General features: G+C 39.6%; 1 protein-coding gene across 3 annotated transcripts in view; it reads right to left on the bottom strand.

The window, feature by feature from the left end:
• The window catches only part of KIF16B (kinesin family member 16B), a gene marked incomplete at its 3' end in the record, with an annotated part of 271,444 nt that overhangs the window by 221,270 nt on the left and 36,384 nt on the right, over positions 1 to 13,790 (bottom strand). For all 3 annotated transcript variants that reach the window (XM_081097230.1, XM_081097231.1, XM_081097229.1), the window contains exons 4-9: positions 9,574 to 9,690; positions 7,606 to 7,703; positions 6,754 to 6,863; positions 3,840 to 3,982; positions 2,267 to 2,435; positions 1,955 to 2,086 (exon numbers count right to left, since the gene is read on the bottom strand). In XM_081097230.1, the coding sequence (XP_080953356.1) occupies positions 1,955 to 2,086; positions 2,267 to 2,435; positions 3,840 to 3,982; positions 6,754 to 6,863; positions 7,606 to 7,703; positions 9,574 to 9,690 (769 nt within the window). The remainder of the gene's footprint in view (positions 1 to 1,954; positions 2,087 to 2,266; positions 2,436 to 3,839; positions 3,983 to 6,753; positions 6,864 to 7,605; positions 7,704 to 9,573; positions 9,691 to 13,790) is intronic.

Genomic DNA, 13,790 nt, shown 5'->3' with positions numbered 1-13,790 from the left:
TCCCCTGGTGGGGGGCAGCAGAACAATGATTCTCTCTCATAGTGGATGTTTCTATCTCTCCCTCTCCATTCCTCTCTGAAACCAATAAAAAAATATTTTTAAAAATATATTGGACGAAGAGGAATTCAAGGCTACAGTAGTGGCCCCTCTTCACTGGGGTGGGGGACATGTTACAGCCTCCCAGTGGGTGCCTGAAAGCACTGATAGTACCGAACCCTGACCGACGCCTTCACCTCATCTAGAAATGTGGCGGCAGCTTTATGGGCAGACGCAGGCTCTGCAGCTATTTTTATATTTTTCAGTCCAACCCTACTCCTGAGTCTGTGTAACCGTCCCTTACTTGCAGTAAATGGCTGGTGTCCCCTGAAACACCAATACGGACTTGCTCAAGTCCGTATACAGGCTCAGTGGCTTCTGGTGCAACATGTTGCCATCAGTGGAAACACATTCTCTGCTCATGTCTTCCAGCCACAACTGTATGCCTTTTCCATCCTAACTAAGCGCTTACCACACACTGTGGTCATAACTATGAAGTCTGAGGTGTGACAGCAGACGTAGCATGAATTTCTTTTCTTTCTCCACAATTTCATGGATAGAAGATTCATTCTCACCATGGATACAACATCAGCATATGATTTTTTTATTATTATTAAGCTGAGAACTTTCACTTTTCACTTAAAAGAAACCCTTTATGAAGTCTATCTGGCATATTCAAATTACCAGCCTCAGTACTCTTATGCTGTGGGGCCATCATCAGGTAAAATAAGGGTTACTTGAACCCAAGCACTGTGATGCCAGGAGAGTGGATGTGATAACTAAGAGGGCTACTAAATGATATATATAGGGTGGAGATGCTAGACAAAGGCATGACCACATCTTGGTTGGGACTGGGCAAGATGGTAGAGATTTTGTCACTGCTACTCAGAATGGGACACAATTTAAAACTTATAAATTGTTTATTTCTGGAATTTTCCATTTAATATATTCAGACCAAAGTTGGCCGTGAGTAACTGAACACGCAGAAAGCAATTAGGGGAGACTCCTGTATTTGTACTTCTCAATATTAAGTAGAAGTTAAAATATTCTTTGAAGTTCTGGTCAAGTCTACCACCTATAAAAATCCAGAGCCTGAAATTTTTGAAAGAGTCAGTGTATCCGTTCATTCTTTTCCTCATAAAGCTGTGGTTAATTGCACCCTCCTCCCCTCCACAAAATGTAGGGCTTAGGTGGCTACACAATGCATCTGGGGTGCACACCCCAGAGTAGATCCCCTGCCCAGTTAATACATGGCAGGCAGAGTCGGGGAGACACAGAGACAGGGGAAGGGAAAAGGAGGTAGAAAGTAGGGGGAAAGTAAGGTTAGGAGGAAAACAGGGTTTAAGTTCTCCTCAAGAGTTATCTTCCCTTTGTATATTTTTTCCTGTTCTGTTTCTTTCAGTTAATTAGTGAAAACAGAAGTAAAGTATATTGCTGTTGTCATTATTATTTGTTGTATTTACTGGGTCTTTTCCCTCTCAATTCTCAATATTAAATTCCACATGTATGGCTTTAAAATTTTTAAGTAAAAAGTAAAGGTCTAATAAATGGTAAAGATGTGGAGAATTTATCAATTGACCTAGGTTATTTTTATTTTATGTCCCTATAATGACTTTCTCCTATGAGTTAGCGAAGTAAAAGTTTATATCTTGTACTTCAAGCAAGAAAAGCTGACAATTATTCTGCGCGTATCCCAGCTTGCGTAACCATGAACGTGGCAAGTTTATGGAACAGCAAGAGGGAGAAAGAGTAATATGGTACTACAGACTAGGTCACAGTTAGTGGTTTTCTGCATGATAGAAAAACTATTTGTTTTTCAACATAAAAAGATGCTCTTTCCTAATGAGACTCTTTAAACTTAAATATCTAATTAATTCACATGAAACACTATGTTGAGGAAAAGAACTTAAATTCTTACTGGCAATCATGATAGTTTTAGAGTTTCCTCCGAGGCTATCTTTTAACAACCACGTCAAAACAGAATCCCTGTAAGGCACAAAAACTTGCTTCTTCTTGGCAGAAGGGTTGGCTGCATCCTGAGATAAATCAGCTGCAGGGAGGGAAAAAAAAGAAAAAAAGAAAAGAAAGACAATTATTGAAGATTTTTCCTTCTGATTTGGCTTCAGAAAACTTTGAGGATATAACCTCAGTTTACAACACAAACAGAATTGCTTTGGGCAAACACAGGACCACAAAGAATAAGAGGAGGCAGGAGACAGTGGAAACCTACCTAAGGCAGAAATGACATTGCCCAGAGTCACGAGGGACTTGTTAATGTTCCCCCCTTCCTTCAGTCTGACCCCCGTGGCACCAGTGGCATCGGCGCGCTCACTTCCAGCAAGATCGACCAAGTGGATCTTACTCACGGTTTCACACGGCATTTCAGAATCAAATTTTGCCTGCAGCAAAACAGAAAAGCAAAATTGAAGAAGTATAAACTTCTGGTGTTGACGATACAAATGCTAATTATTTTCCACTCCTATGATCTCTCAGCATAGGTTTTGGTTCGTTTTTTTATTTGATTGTTCCATTGGCCTTCTCATAAAAATTTCCAAAAGTAAACTGAATACCATATGTGACTCCTAAATCTTCTGAAGAACTATTCCATTATTCAAATCACTCAGTGTCTCTCAACAAAGGCATACTGAGTCTGACTGTAGCGGAATAGGAACCTAGACACTGAGGGGCACTCAACAAAGAAAAATATAAGTAAACAAATAATTAGTTTTGTTTTCATCTAGAATCTTCAACATTCCAAGCACAATGGCTCTCCAAAATAGGAAAAATGTAGACAATTATGTAAAAGGTCATTTGGCCATTATTTGATGTTCAAATTTTTGTTTCATAAATTATAACATGATCAACTGAAATACTGTATCCCCTGATTCTGAATTTTACTTTCTGAAAGACTTTTAACTTACACTTGATAGTCTGAACCAAAATGCTAAAAAGAAATCACCACGTTTTGATGAAAATGTAAACCTCTTAGAAATTGGGAATGGCCAGATCCTACTCTGCATTAAGTAGAACGCAGGAGAAAAATCAGTGGAGTAAGTAAAAAGCAAAGGTTTAGCAAAAGGTAAAGATGTGGAGAATTCATCAATTGACCTAAGAGAATTTTTTCTTGTCTTTTTTGTTTTCTCTCTGAAAATGATACCTTTTTGTATCTGGTGTGTTCAATGGCTAATACAAGCCAAGACATCCCCAAACTCCTAACATTTTATTAAGCCCAGAGGACCCTACATTTTTGCATTCATCTATTCTACCAGCCTAGGTGTTAAAATATTTGCCTTCAATAATTTGCAAACATATTCAAAATGCCCTCTACTCCTTGATCAGAGTGAATTCTTACATTAATACTTTAAAATGTTCCTTGTCCTTTAATATCATTCTAATAACCATAATCAACATTGCGGGGTGACCTCTGTGGAGTGATAATGCACCCCAATGTGTTACTTACATTGGCCTCCAGCTGGTCTGACTAAGAATCCATTACCCCCTACAGAGCTTGCAACATGAAACTTTTGCTGAATTAAGCACAAAGCAAGACTTTTTGTGTCTTGAACAGGGCAGAAGCCTGCTAACTCTTTCTTAAGAGTACACATCAGGACATTTCAAATTTCTGTGACTGTAACCACCGAGAAACTCAGCACAGAGCACATGCTCAAGTCTAACTAACAGGAACGTGACAGTCACCTTTGCCTGCTGCTGCTCCTGGTTCCACAAGGATAGGTCCTCGGCTGGTGCTAATCAGCAGGTAAGACCTCAGGGACACAGCCAGCCGTTCCGCGAATCTGCCTTACCTGAGTGAACTTGATGGTGAAGATGGCATGAGACCTGCTACTGACGTCGTTCATCCCAGTCGCTGCGGTGGTACGATTGATATTTCCTGCATCCATAAGTTCTTCTACATCGCCATAATTCTGTACTAAATGTTTGGATAAATCTGAAAAAAAAGGGGGTGAAGCAATCTTCCTAATATATAGCAAATGGAATAGGAAATCCACCTCTATAAAGTAAAACACAACTGGACAAATCGGTTGTTGGCAGATCTTACTTGTTCCTATAGAGGGGTAGTTTATAACACATTCAGGAGCTGAGCCTCCCGGGATCAAGTCCCAGCTCTGCTGCTTCTGAGTAGACTTACATGGTTATGGCCAAGTCACATAGCCCACCATGACTTAGTCATCTGGTCTGAATAATGCATGCCTAACACAGGGATAAATGTTAGCTATTATCATCAGCCTCATTAGCATCAGTGATGGCACCCAGAAGAGAAATGTAAACACTAAATTCAGGCAAAACCAAAAAGTATTCTTTTAAATCCTCTTTAAAAACTTCTTATTCATTTTCTTGGAAACATTCATATAATTCCAAAGTCAACTACTACGAAAGGTACACTGTGTAAAGGGTGTCCTCCTACCCCTAGCCTATAACCCATCACCCATGTTTCCTTCTGTCAGTCAACCCAATGTTATCAGTTCCTCCATACCCTTCTAGAAATAACCCATACACATACAAGCATTTGCATATTTTAAAAACATATTTTCCCTTTCACACAAATGGCAGCATACCAAAAACATAGTTCTGCATCCTGCTTTTTACTATGTAATAATATAATAAAGAATATTTTGTACCAGTTAAGGTGATGCCTCATTCTTTTTTTCTTTTATTTAAATTCTTTATTGTTGAAAGTATTACATATGTCTCCTTTTCCCCCCATTGACCTCTCCCCGGCCTCTCCCTGCCCCAGTACATGCCCTTGCCCTACCCCCCTACTGTCTGTGTCCATTGGTTATGCTTACATGAATGCATACGAGTCCTTTGGTTGATCTCTTATCCCTTCCTCCACCCTCACCTGCCTTCCTCAGAGGTTTGATGGTCTGTTCAATGTTTCTGTGTTTCTGGATCTATTTTTGCTCATCATTTTTATAGCTTCGAGAGTATGTATATGCCATAACCAATTGAACCAGCTGCCTATTGAGATTACAGAGGTTGTTCACATTTTGTTTCCAATTACAAATAATACTGCTACAAATAATTTTGTACACAGGTCTTTTCAAGTATGTGAAAATATTTCTGCAGAATAAATTCTTAAGAGGTGAAATTGCTTTGATCAAAGCACATTTGAAATTTTGATAGATACTGCAAAAAATTGTTCTCCCCAGAAGGCAATTTACACCTGGCAGTAGCGTTGTACAAAACTGCGTGTCTCCCATCACTGTCATATCAGGCTTTCTTACATCTGCCAAAGACAGGTAACAAATGTAATATTGAAGAATTTTTATTTTGCTTTTCTCTATGAGTGAGGCTGAGAATTCTTTCTCCTATTTAAAAATCATCTATATTTCTATTTCTGTGAACAGGCTATTCACACACTTCATTCATGTTTCCACTTTGTTGTTGGACCTGTCCTTGTTGATTTATAGGAGCTCTTTACATATTAGAAAAATTAGTCCTTTGTCAGAAACTTGAATTGAAAATATTTTCCCGATTTTGGAATTTTCTTTTTACTTTATTTATGGTATTTCTGCCAAGTATAAAATTTTATTTTTTTATCACTTCAAATTTAACACATTTATTTCATGGTTTCTGGGTTTTAAGTAAAAATTCTTTAAAGCCTTCCCTTCTCCAAATTTCTGGAAATAATTAACATAATAACCCATACTCCCCCAAAGTTTGAATAGAAAATTTATTAGAAACTAAATCCCCATGTGTACCTACATCAAATTCTGGATGTTTTGTCTTGTTTGATTATTCTGTCTCTTCACAAACCAGCTTTAAAATATGTTTTAACATCTGATAACACATTAAAGACAAAATCTGAAGCACAAAGAGGCTAAATCTATTAACAATAGTAGCTATTTCACACTCCACAAAACAAATACATAATCACACACCTTACTTTGGGCGTAAAAGGCAAAAGTTCAATTGGAAATATAATAAAATGCAGATGGGTTCCTATTGGTGCACATGATATCTGCAGGTAAAACTAATAACCATTCAGGAACATCTTCAAACCCATGACCAGTTCTCAGCCTTGCCTCCAAAAAGACACACATGAAAGATGACAGCCACACTAAAGCACATCCCTGTGTGTGATTCCGACACGCCAGCCATCACTCAGCTACCTCACTCAGAATAAGTGAAAGCCTTTTTTTTTTAATAAGAAGAGCATTAAATCCAACCTATTTTTTAAAGAATTTTAAAATAAATAGCGAGGGTCATCCCCTTACCCATCTATACTGGTGATATTCCTCATAACTGACTGTGACAGCTATCAGAACACCAATGCTGAGAACCTCAGCACAGGAAACTCTGTAAATGGCCTTCTCAAAAGGCAAGATGTCTCAGAATCTGCTTGTGGTCATGCTGCATTGGTGTCAGTAAAAATATACCGCCAAAATGCAATGCCATTCAAAAAGACAGGTGATAGGGTTGCTGATCTTGCCTAAGAACACTGAAAAACAATTTCCAGAGAGTTCTTAAAGCCAGAGGAAATCTATTGGCAAGCCCCAGAAAATCCAGTAAATGCCCAGTGAAGTACAAATTCATTAAATAAACATTGTATAGTAATAGCATGGCATTTTTACTATAAAAAACTGCCAAAAATAAATAAAATTTTTATATCTCACCATTATCCTACTTTTTTCTTTGAAACTATTATTTTTGAACAAATTCCCAATAAGAATAGGGCTGTGAAATATTCATTCTTACCCTCAACATAAGGTCCTTCTTTTGGATGCTCCCGGACTCTTAAATTGAAGGTTTTGGATGACTTCCGCCTAAGTAGATCTCGCACACGTTCATTATAAATCTCTAAGTAGCTAAAAATTTTAAATAGAACTGAATTCAGAAAAATTATTTCAGATATTTATAGTAACAGTAATAACAGCAGCAACATGCATTTATGGGTGCTAACGATGCATCTGGTAATACATTAAGTGTAATATGTCATTTAATCCCAACAACAACCCAGAGGTAAGTGGTACAATTATCCGCATTTTATAGGTTAGGCAATGGAGGTTTACAGTGATTTAGACAACTTGTCCAAGGGCATAGAGCTACTGAGAAGTCAAGCAGCGATAACTCTTGACTGCTATGTCTGTTCTCAAAACCACTGAAGAGACTGGCTCTTAGAAAATTTTAATTTCAAGGAGGAAAAAAACACCTCAATCATGCAGACTTATTTAAAGAGTACATTTATAGTGATCCTACCAACATAAAGAAAAACACAAGAAAAACACAAACCATATTCAGCTAAAAGAATAAGGTAAGTGAACTGGATATATACTTAAAACTCAAAAGCTCACTCCATTTGAGCAAAACACCCAAAAATGAGTGTTTCTGACCAATCTGGGTTATTTCTACCAGCCTCCCAAATCCTAAAACAAATTGTACTCAAGAAAGTCATCGAAAGTAAACGAGTTTTAAGGTTGATGTCCTGCTACCATGGTTCAGGAGAGGGTAGAGGCAGATTCTCCCTTCAGAACCCAGAGGTGTTATCCATTCCTGATGCCTAAAGGCAAGTACAGCCAAGCTCACACGCACTCAGGCCACGGGCCCTACCTGACTTCAGTTCGAAAAGACGCTTCATCCCATCTGGTGGTTTCACTTATCCGACTGAAGAGCCCTTCACATATCCGAGGGATTAAGCCAGAATCGCCCTGCAGTGGGAAAGAGGAAGGGCAACAGCTGTCACTTGAAACAAAAGCCACCGATGACTGAATATGTGTAGATCGCTGGAAGGGACTCAGACTCAAGGGTCTGCATGCCACCCCAAAGCCTACCACCCAGTGCCCAAGTCACACCATTTCCCCCCAAAACTGCTTCCTACTCTGTGAAATAAGAGAACTGAGCTTTCTAATTTCTACGCACCGAGATTACGGTACTATGTGGCTAGCAGCTGTTAATCAGTTAAATCAAGGCATGCAAACAAACATAAGAAAACAAGAGGGTCTACAGCTACAGAATAAATGTTAAAAATCGGATCTATAACCAAGGAAGTTGAAATTCTTTTGATGCACTAATCCCTACACGGGCCTTCCCAGACAGGAAGAGCTTAACACAGTGTATTACTTATACAATAGGGGCATGATCAATAACTTTCATGTTCAGTTAGCATTAACAAGCTGATGAACATCAGGTCGATATGAAAGATGAGGCAAAATGGTGTTAGAAAACGGAACTTCAGAGCCTCAATGTTTTCTTCCAAAGTCCATCCCCATCTTCCCTCAATCCCTCACTGCCCCCGCCAAAAAAAAAACACACAAAAGAGATCATAGCTGTAAGAGATTTTTTTTTCTTTACACCATTAAATCAGTACCAATTCTTATCAAGAAAAAAATAAAACTTTTACCACATTGTAAGTTCTTACTTTACAAAATAAATTTTAAAAAATACACAAATAGTACTCAACTGTAAGAGGTCAGAGAAGATAGTTGTAATTTGTGAGCACTTTATAAATGTTTCACTTACAGAAAATAGCTCCAGGGAAATTTAACTTTTAGATGAAGTTTCTTCCAAAGGCACAGTAGGAGAGCAGGAAGAGAAAATTAATGATAGAAAGCAAATGAATCTGTTTGTTCCTCCCTATTTATTCTTCCCTGCTTTTCAGCACTGGGAACTCTCCTCACAGCGTCATCTACTAATCTTGTCAAGGAAAAGCCTGGAGTCAGAAGCCAAGACACATGTACTGAAATACTGTCATAGGGAGTGACCCAGACTCCTGACTATACTGCTACTTCCTTGCGCCACCCAACCATTAGTCCTAAGGGCACCACTGTGCCGCCAGCAGGAGCCTGCGGTCCTCTGCCAGTATCTCCATCTAGAACAGGCCGCAGGCCTGAGAGTCAGTGAACAGTTTTCACCAGGACATAAAAAAGGGAAAACATGGCACTACTAGATCTGGAGAAAACACAGACAAGATCAAGTTCCTGCAATAATGCCCAGTTGTTTTTACTCCTCCATATTTTGGGGCAAATATAACTCTAATGTTTGTTAATTTATACAGCATAACTACTAAACTCTACATACTGTGTTTATAACCATATATACTCTATATAAACTATATAATTCTAATCCTTTTTATGTATTTGTTTGATTTATATAGTACCTTTTTACCAAAGAGTTAGATTTTTTTTTTTTTTACATTTTTCTTGGGGGGAAAAGGTTTTAAATAATTTTAAAAAGAAGAGAGTTCAGTAATTTTATTCAAACTGTTCTGTTGGCAGAAAAGAAGAATAAATTACTTAAGGGCCCAGTACACTTTTTTGATAAGATTATAAAGCCTCTAAAAATGGAAAATGAACTGAGGCTTGCATCCATTATTCATGCTTATAAACTTAGAACTCTTTCTAATTTAAAATCTCTGAAAGGACATTTAGTCCAACTTATTACTGAGTTTTATCTTATTGCTGAAGAATGATCAGAACATGAAAAGCAAGTTATTACAGACCAAGCAGATAAAGAGACAATTCTATCAGCCCAAAGAGAGAGAGAATGAAAAATGTTCTTCCCACAGTGTAAACAACGTACAGAGTTTCCCATCATCGTGTATGACTTTCCCGATCCAGTCTGTCCATATGCAAAGACACAAGCATTATAACCTTCAAATGCAGACTTCACAACATCTGTGCCAAGGGTTTTGAAAACCTGAAAGCCAGAAAAACACAGATGATATTACCATGGATTTTAATAAAAGCCCCTTCAGTGCTGACAATATTCTTCAATGTTACTTTTATCTCAGAAGGATTACACCACATAAATAAATCACTGCAGAACAGTTAACAACAATATACATGTACCCCAGTTTTTAATGAAAAGGAAAGTTTTTTAAGCAAGCAAAAAGCAACCCCCATTCTTTTTCCTACTTAGATTCACACAAAAAAACGTCTTAAGTAAAAAAATGTAAATAAGGCAAAGTGACAATCATATACAGAAGCAAAGATAATTTAAAAGCATGCTGATTTACCATTTCGGAATTAAATAAACTTATAAAGTTATTCATTCTATCAGAGCTTCCAGAAACTAAATATTCAAAACCTGAAAGTCACAGCAGCCAGAAGTTATGCCCAAACTACGCCAAATCAATGTCATCATTTTAAGGGTCCGGCTATTCATCAAAGCAAGTGTCTGAAGGTGGATGAGGCAGAATGGCTGAGCTTCCCAGAGTCAGTCCAGATGCTTTTTTCTACTTGGATGTTTGCCTACGATGGAGAGGACATGAAGCCGAGCTGGGTGGGGCCTGTGTCTATCGTGTCTGCTGCGCCATCTAACTGCAGTGGACACTCTGGGGTGAAGGACAAATATTTCACCCAGAAAACTGATATAAATGAGGCAAGACAAGATGTGTGGTCATCCTACTTACACCTGCCTGGGAAGTAGACCAAGCAAAGCTCTCCAAATCCCCACAAGCCCTCATGTTGCCCCACCCTCCTGGATTAGCACAGGAAGGGCACATAAAGCACCTCCCTGCTTTAAAAACAATGCACATCAGCCGCTGCAGAGATATCAACGGAGGGAGTGCGATCAGATCCCATCAGAGCCAGAGAAAAGTGAGGCACTGCTCTGTGGGGCCATCAGAGTCCAAGGTGGGAGCCGCATCAACCCCTGGGGAGTGCCCAGACCCATCACCTCCCCTGCAGGGAGCCAGAGCCCTCCCTCCGGTGGAACACCTCCCTCCTAGAGAGGGCTAATACACACTGGCCACCTCCAGCTCAGCTCCACAGAAACCATCCCGGCTAGCAAAGGCCTGTCATCCACGGCCGAGATAAATTACAGCCCACTGGACTCCTGCTCGCTTCAGCCACCATTTCCTGCCATTTTGTTTGGACTTTGTTTTCTCAGTCTTGTCAGTCATCTCACAAATTATCTTTTCAATCGAGTCATTTCCACAAATGACCAGTCTCATTCATTCTGAGTTAATGCTTACCACTTCAGCTTTTAGGAACTGATATTTTCTGTTATTATTTTCAAATCCTGATGACTACTCAACTCTCAACTGTAAAAGCAGCTCACATTGTGCTCATGGATGCGGCCTCATGAAAAAGCTACAGGGTGAGTAGTGTTGCTAGATCCCTTGTTCAGGGGCAGAGGTTAGGTCATGGGGCATTCAGAGTGAGTGGCAGAGTTAGGATTTGCCACCTGGACCTTCTAACCTAAAAGCCGCTGCATCTAAAGGCCTCATAGCCATGGGTCCTCTTCCCATACCCTGGACACCAACCACAAGGCCCCTATCCTACCTGGAAAGATGCCTTTCCCCAGTCTCCTCCACCACCCACCCCCCTCAACTTCTGTGAAAAAGTAGAAGCCAAGAATCTCAGGGAGCCTCAGGGCTCCAGACCACCCACTGGGTTTCACCATAATATATGGAATATGAAGAAAAACTCTCAATCTTTCTTCAATTCTCTCTGATTAAACAAAAGGAATGCATCATCTTTACTATTTCACAGAGTGCCAATGGATAGGAAGAACAGCCTTCCACACAGTTCCCAAAGAATAAAGGAAGGAGCTCCTCACATACTTTTCTCTGGGCTAAAACTACGTCATGGAAAATACCATTATTAAACCAAACTCAAGTTATCCAAATGAAATTCTCCCTAGGGTTAAAATCCACACCCACCATTTTGCTACTACTTTATTTTCCCCAAAGCTAACTCAGCTGGGATTCTCTGACTGCTGGTGGGGTGGCGGGGTTGGGGCTGGTGAACATGACTGTAAAATAAGCCTACACAGTGCAGATCTGGAGGCGCTGAGACCCAGGCCTGGCTGAGTCTCAAGTAACCCACCCAAAGTCGGCTTGGCACCCAGAGAAGCAGCCAGACACTGCCCACATCTCCCAGGTCCTTGGCAAGGAAAAGAGGGACTCATCGCAGCTCCCACAAAGGAGTTATTTACCATCATCTACCACACAGAGTAGGGAGGGAAGGGCTGCTTTAAGAGACTGCTTTCCCTACTGGCATCAACCCCACTGAGAGCCTCACTTGGCCGGGTTATCCAAAAGCCACCTTGCTCCTTGACTGAGTAGACTTTACAGCTGATTGCCAGAGTAATCCAACTCATCACAGGACCTCACTTTAGGGAAATTGCCCACAAGAGGGCACTGTTAAAACAAAAGACTTTCACCAGGCTTGTCAACTGGGAGATTTTAGGTTTCAAGTTTCTCCAGAGGTGAAACAAGGAACAGGTTGTGTGAGATCAAAGCCTCCCTCTGGAGTTTTGAAGAATCATTAAGAAAATTAGACCTTATTTAATGGACTTTAATTTACATGAGTTTAGCTTTAAATAGCTCACTGATTTTTTTTTTTCCCTGAATCTAAAATGAATTTGGTCATCTTGGTATTTGTTTAACATTAGGGAAACTTGACTGGAACCAGAATAATTTACATAATATATTTTCTCAAGGTGTCTTTTTTTATTTTATTTTTATTGTTTTAATCTTCACCCAAGGGTATGTTTTTATTGATTTTAGAGAAAGAGGAAGGGAGAGGGAAAGAAACATCAGTGTGAGAAACATGGATTGATTGTCTCCATATGCGCCCTGACCAGGGATCAACCACAACCTAGGTAGGTGCCCTGACCAGGAATTAAGCCTGTGTCCTTTTGGTGTACTGGACAATGTCCAACCAATTGAGTCATTGGGCCAGGGCGAGATGTCTTTCTTTTTTTTATTAAATTTGTTGGGGTGACATTCGTTAATAAAATCACATAGGTTTCAAGTGTATAATTTTATGATACATCATCTGTATATTACATTGTGTGTTTACCACCCAAAGTCAAACCTTCCATCACCACATATTTGACCCTCAATACCCTTTACTAACTCCTAACACCCTTCCCTCTGGTAACCGCCATACTGTTATCTCTGTCAATGACTTTTTGTTTGTTTTTCTTTTTGTTCATTTATTGTATTCAATTTTATATTCCACATATTAATAAATCATATGGTTCTTAACTTTTTCTATCTGACTTATTTCACTTAGCATGATATTCTCAAGATCCATCCATGTTGTCACAATTGGCAGTATTTCATCTATTCTTATGGCTCAGTAGAAATATATATATATATCTTCAAATCTTACAAACCTTTCAAAATACCTTTATATTCAAATGAAAAAAAAGGAGGAGGAGGAAGAGGAAAAGAAGGAAGCAGAAGAGAAGGAGGAGGAAGAGAGGGAAGAGAAGAGGAAGAAAAAGGAGGAGGAGGAGGGGGAAGAAAGAAGAAGGAGAAGAAAGAGAAGAGGAAGAAGAGGAGGAGGGAAAAGGGAAAGGAAGAAGACTGAGATGATAAACATCATGCTAAGTTTGCATCTTCCCCTGTTTCTAGCAAGAATACAACCTGTCAGCTCAACTCCTGTGCCAAGTATGGCAGCATGAAAACTTTAGTCAATATTTGACATTGAAGCCACTTTTAGAACAACAGCTATTAAAATTAGGGATGAAGTCCTGGCCAGTGTGCTCAGTGCTTAGAGTGTGGGCCCTTGCACCAAAGGGTCACAGGATCGATTCCCAGTCAAGGGCACACCAGTATATCTGGGTTGCAGGTCGATTCCCCAGCCCTGATCAGGGTGCCTGAGGAAGGCAACCAATTGATGTGTCTCTTTCACATCAATGCTTCTCTCTCCCTCCCTCTCTCCTTCCCTCCCTCCCTGCCTTTCACTCTCTCTACAAAATCAATGAAAAAATATCCTCGGGTGAGGGTTAAGAAAAACAAAACAAAACAAAAAAAATAGGGATGAGGGAAGATTACCTTT

Source organism: Myotis nattereri, assembly GCF_964212035.1.
Source record: "Myotis nattereri genome assembly, chromosome: 8".
In the NCBI taxonomy this organism is placed as follows: Eukaryota; Metazoa; Chordata; class Mammalia; order Chiroptera; family Vespertilionidae; genus Myotis; species Myotis nattereri.
Note: the sequence above shows the minus strand (reverse complement) of the source record. Positions and strands in the feature narration are given on the sequence as shown.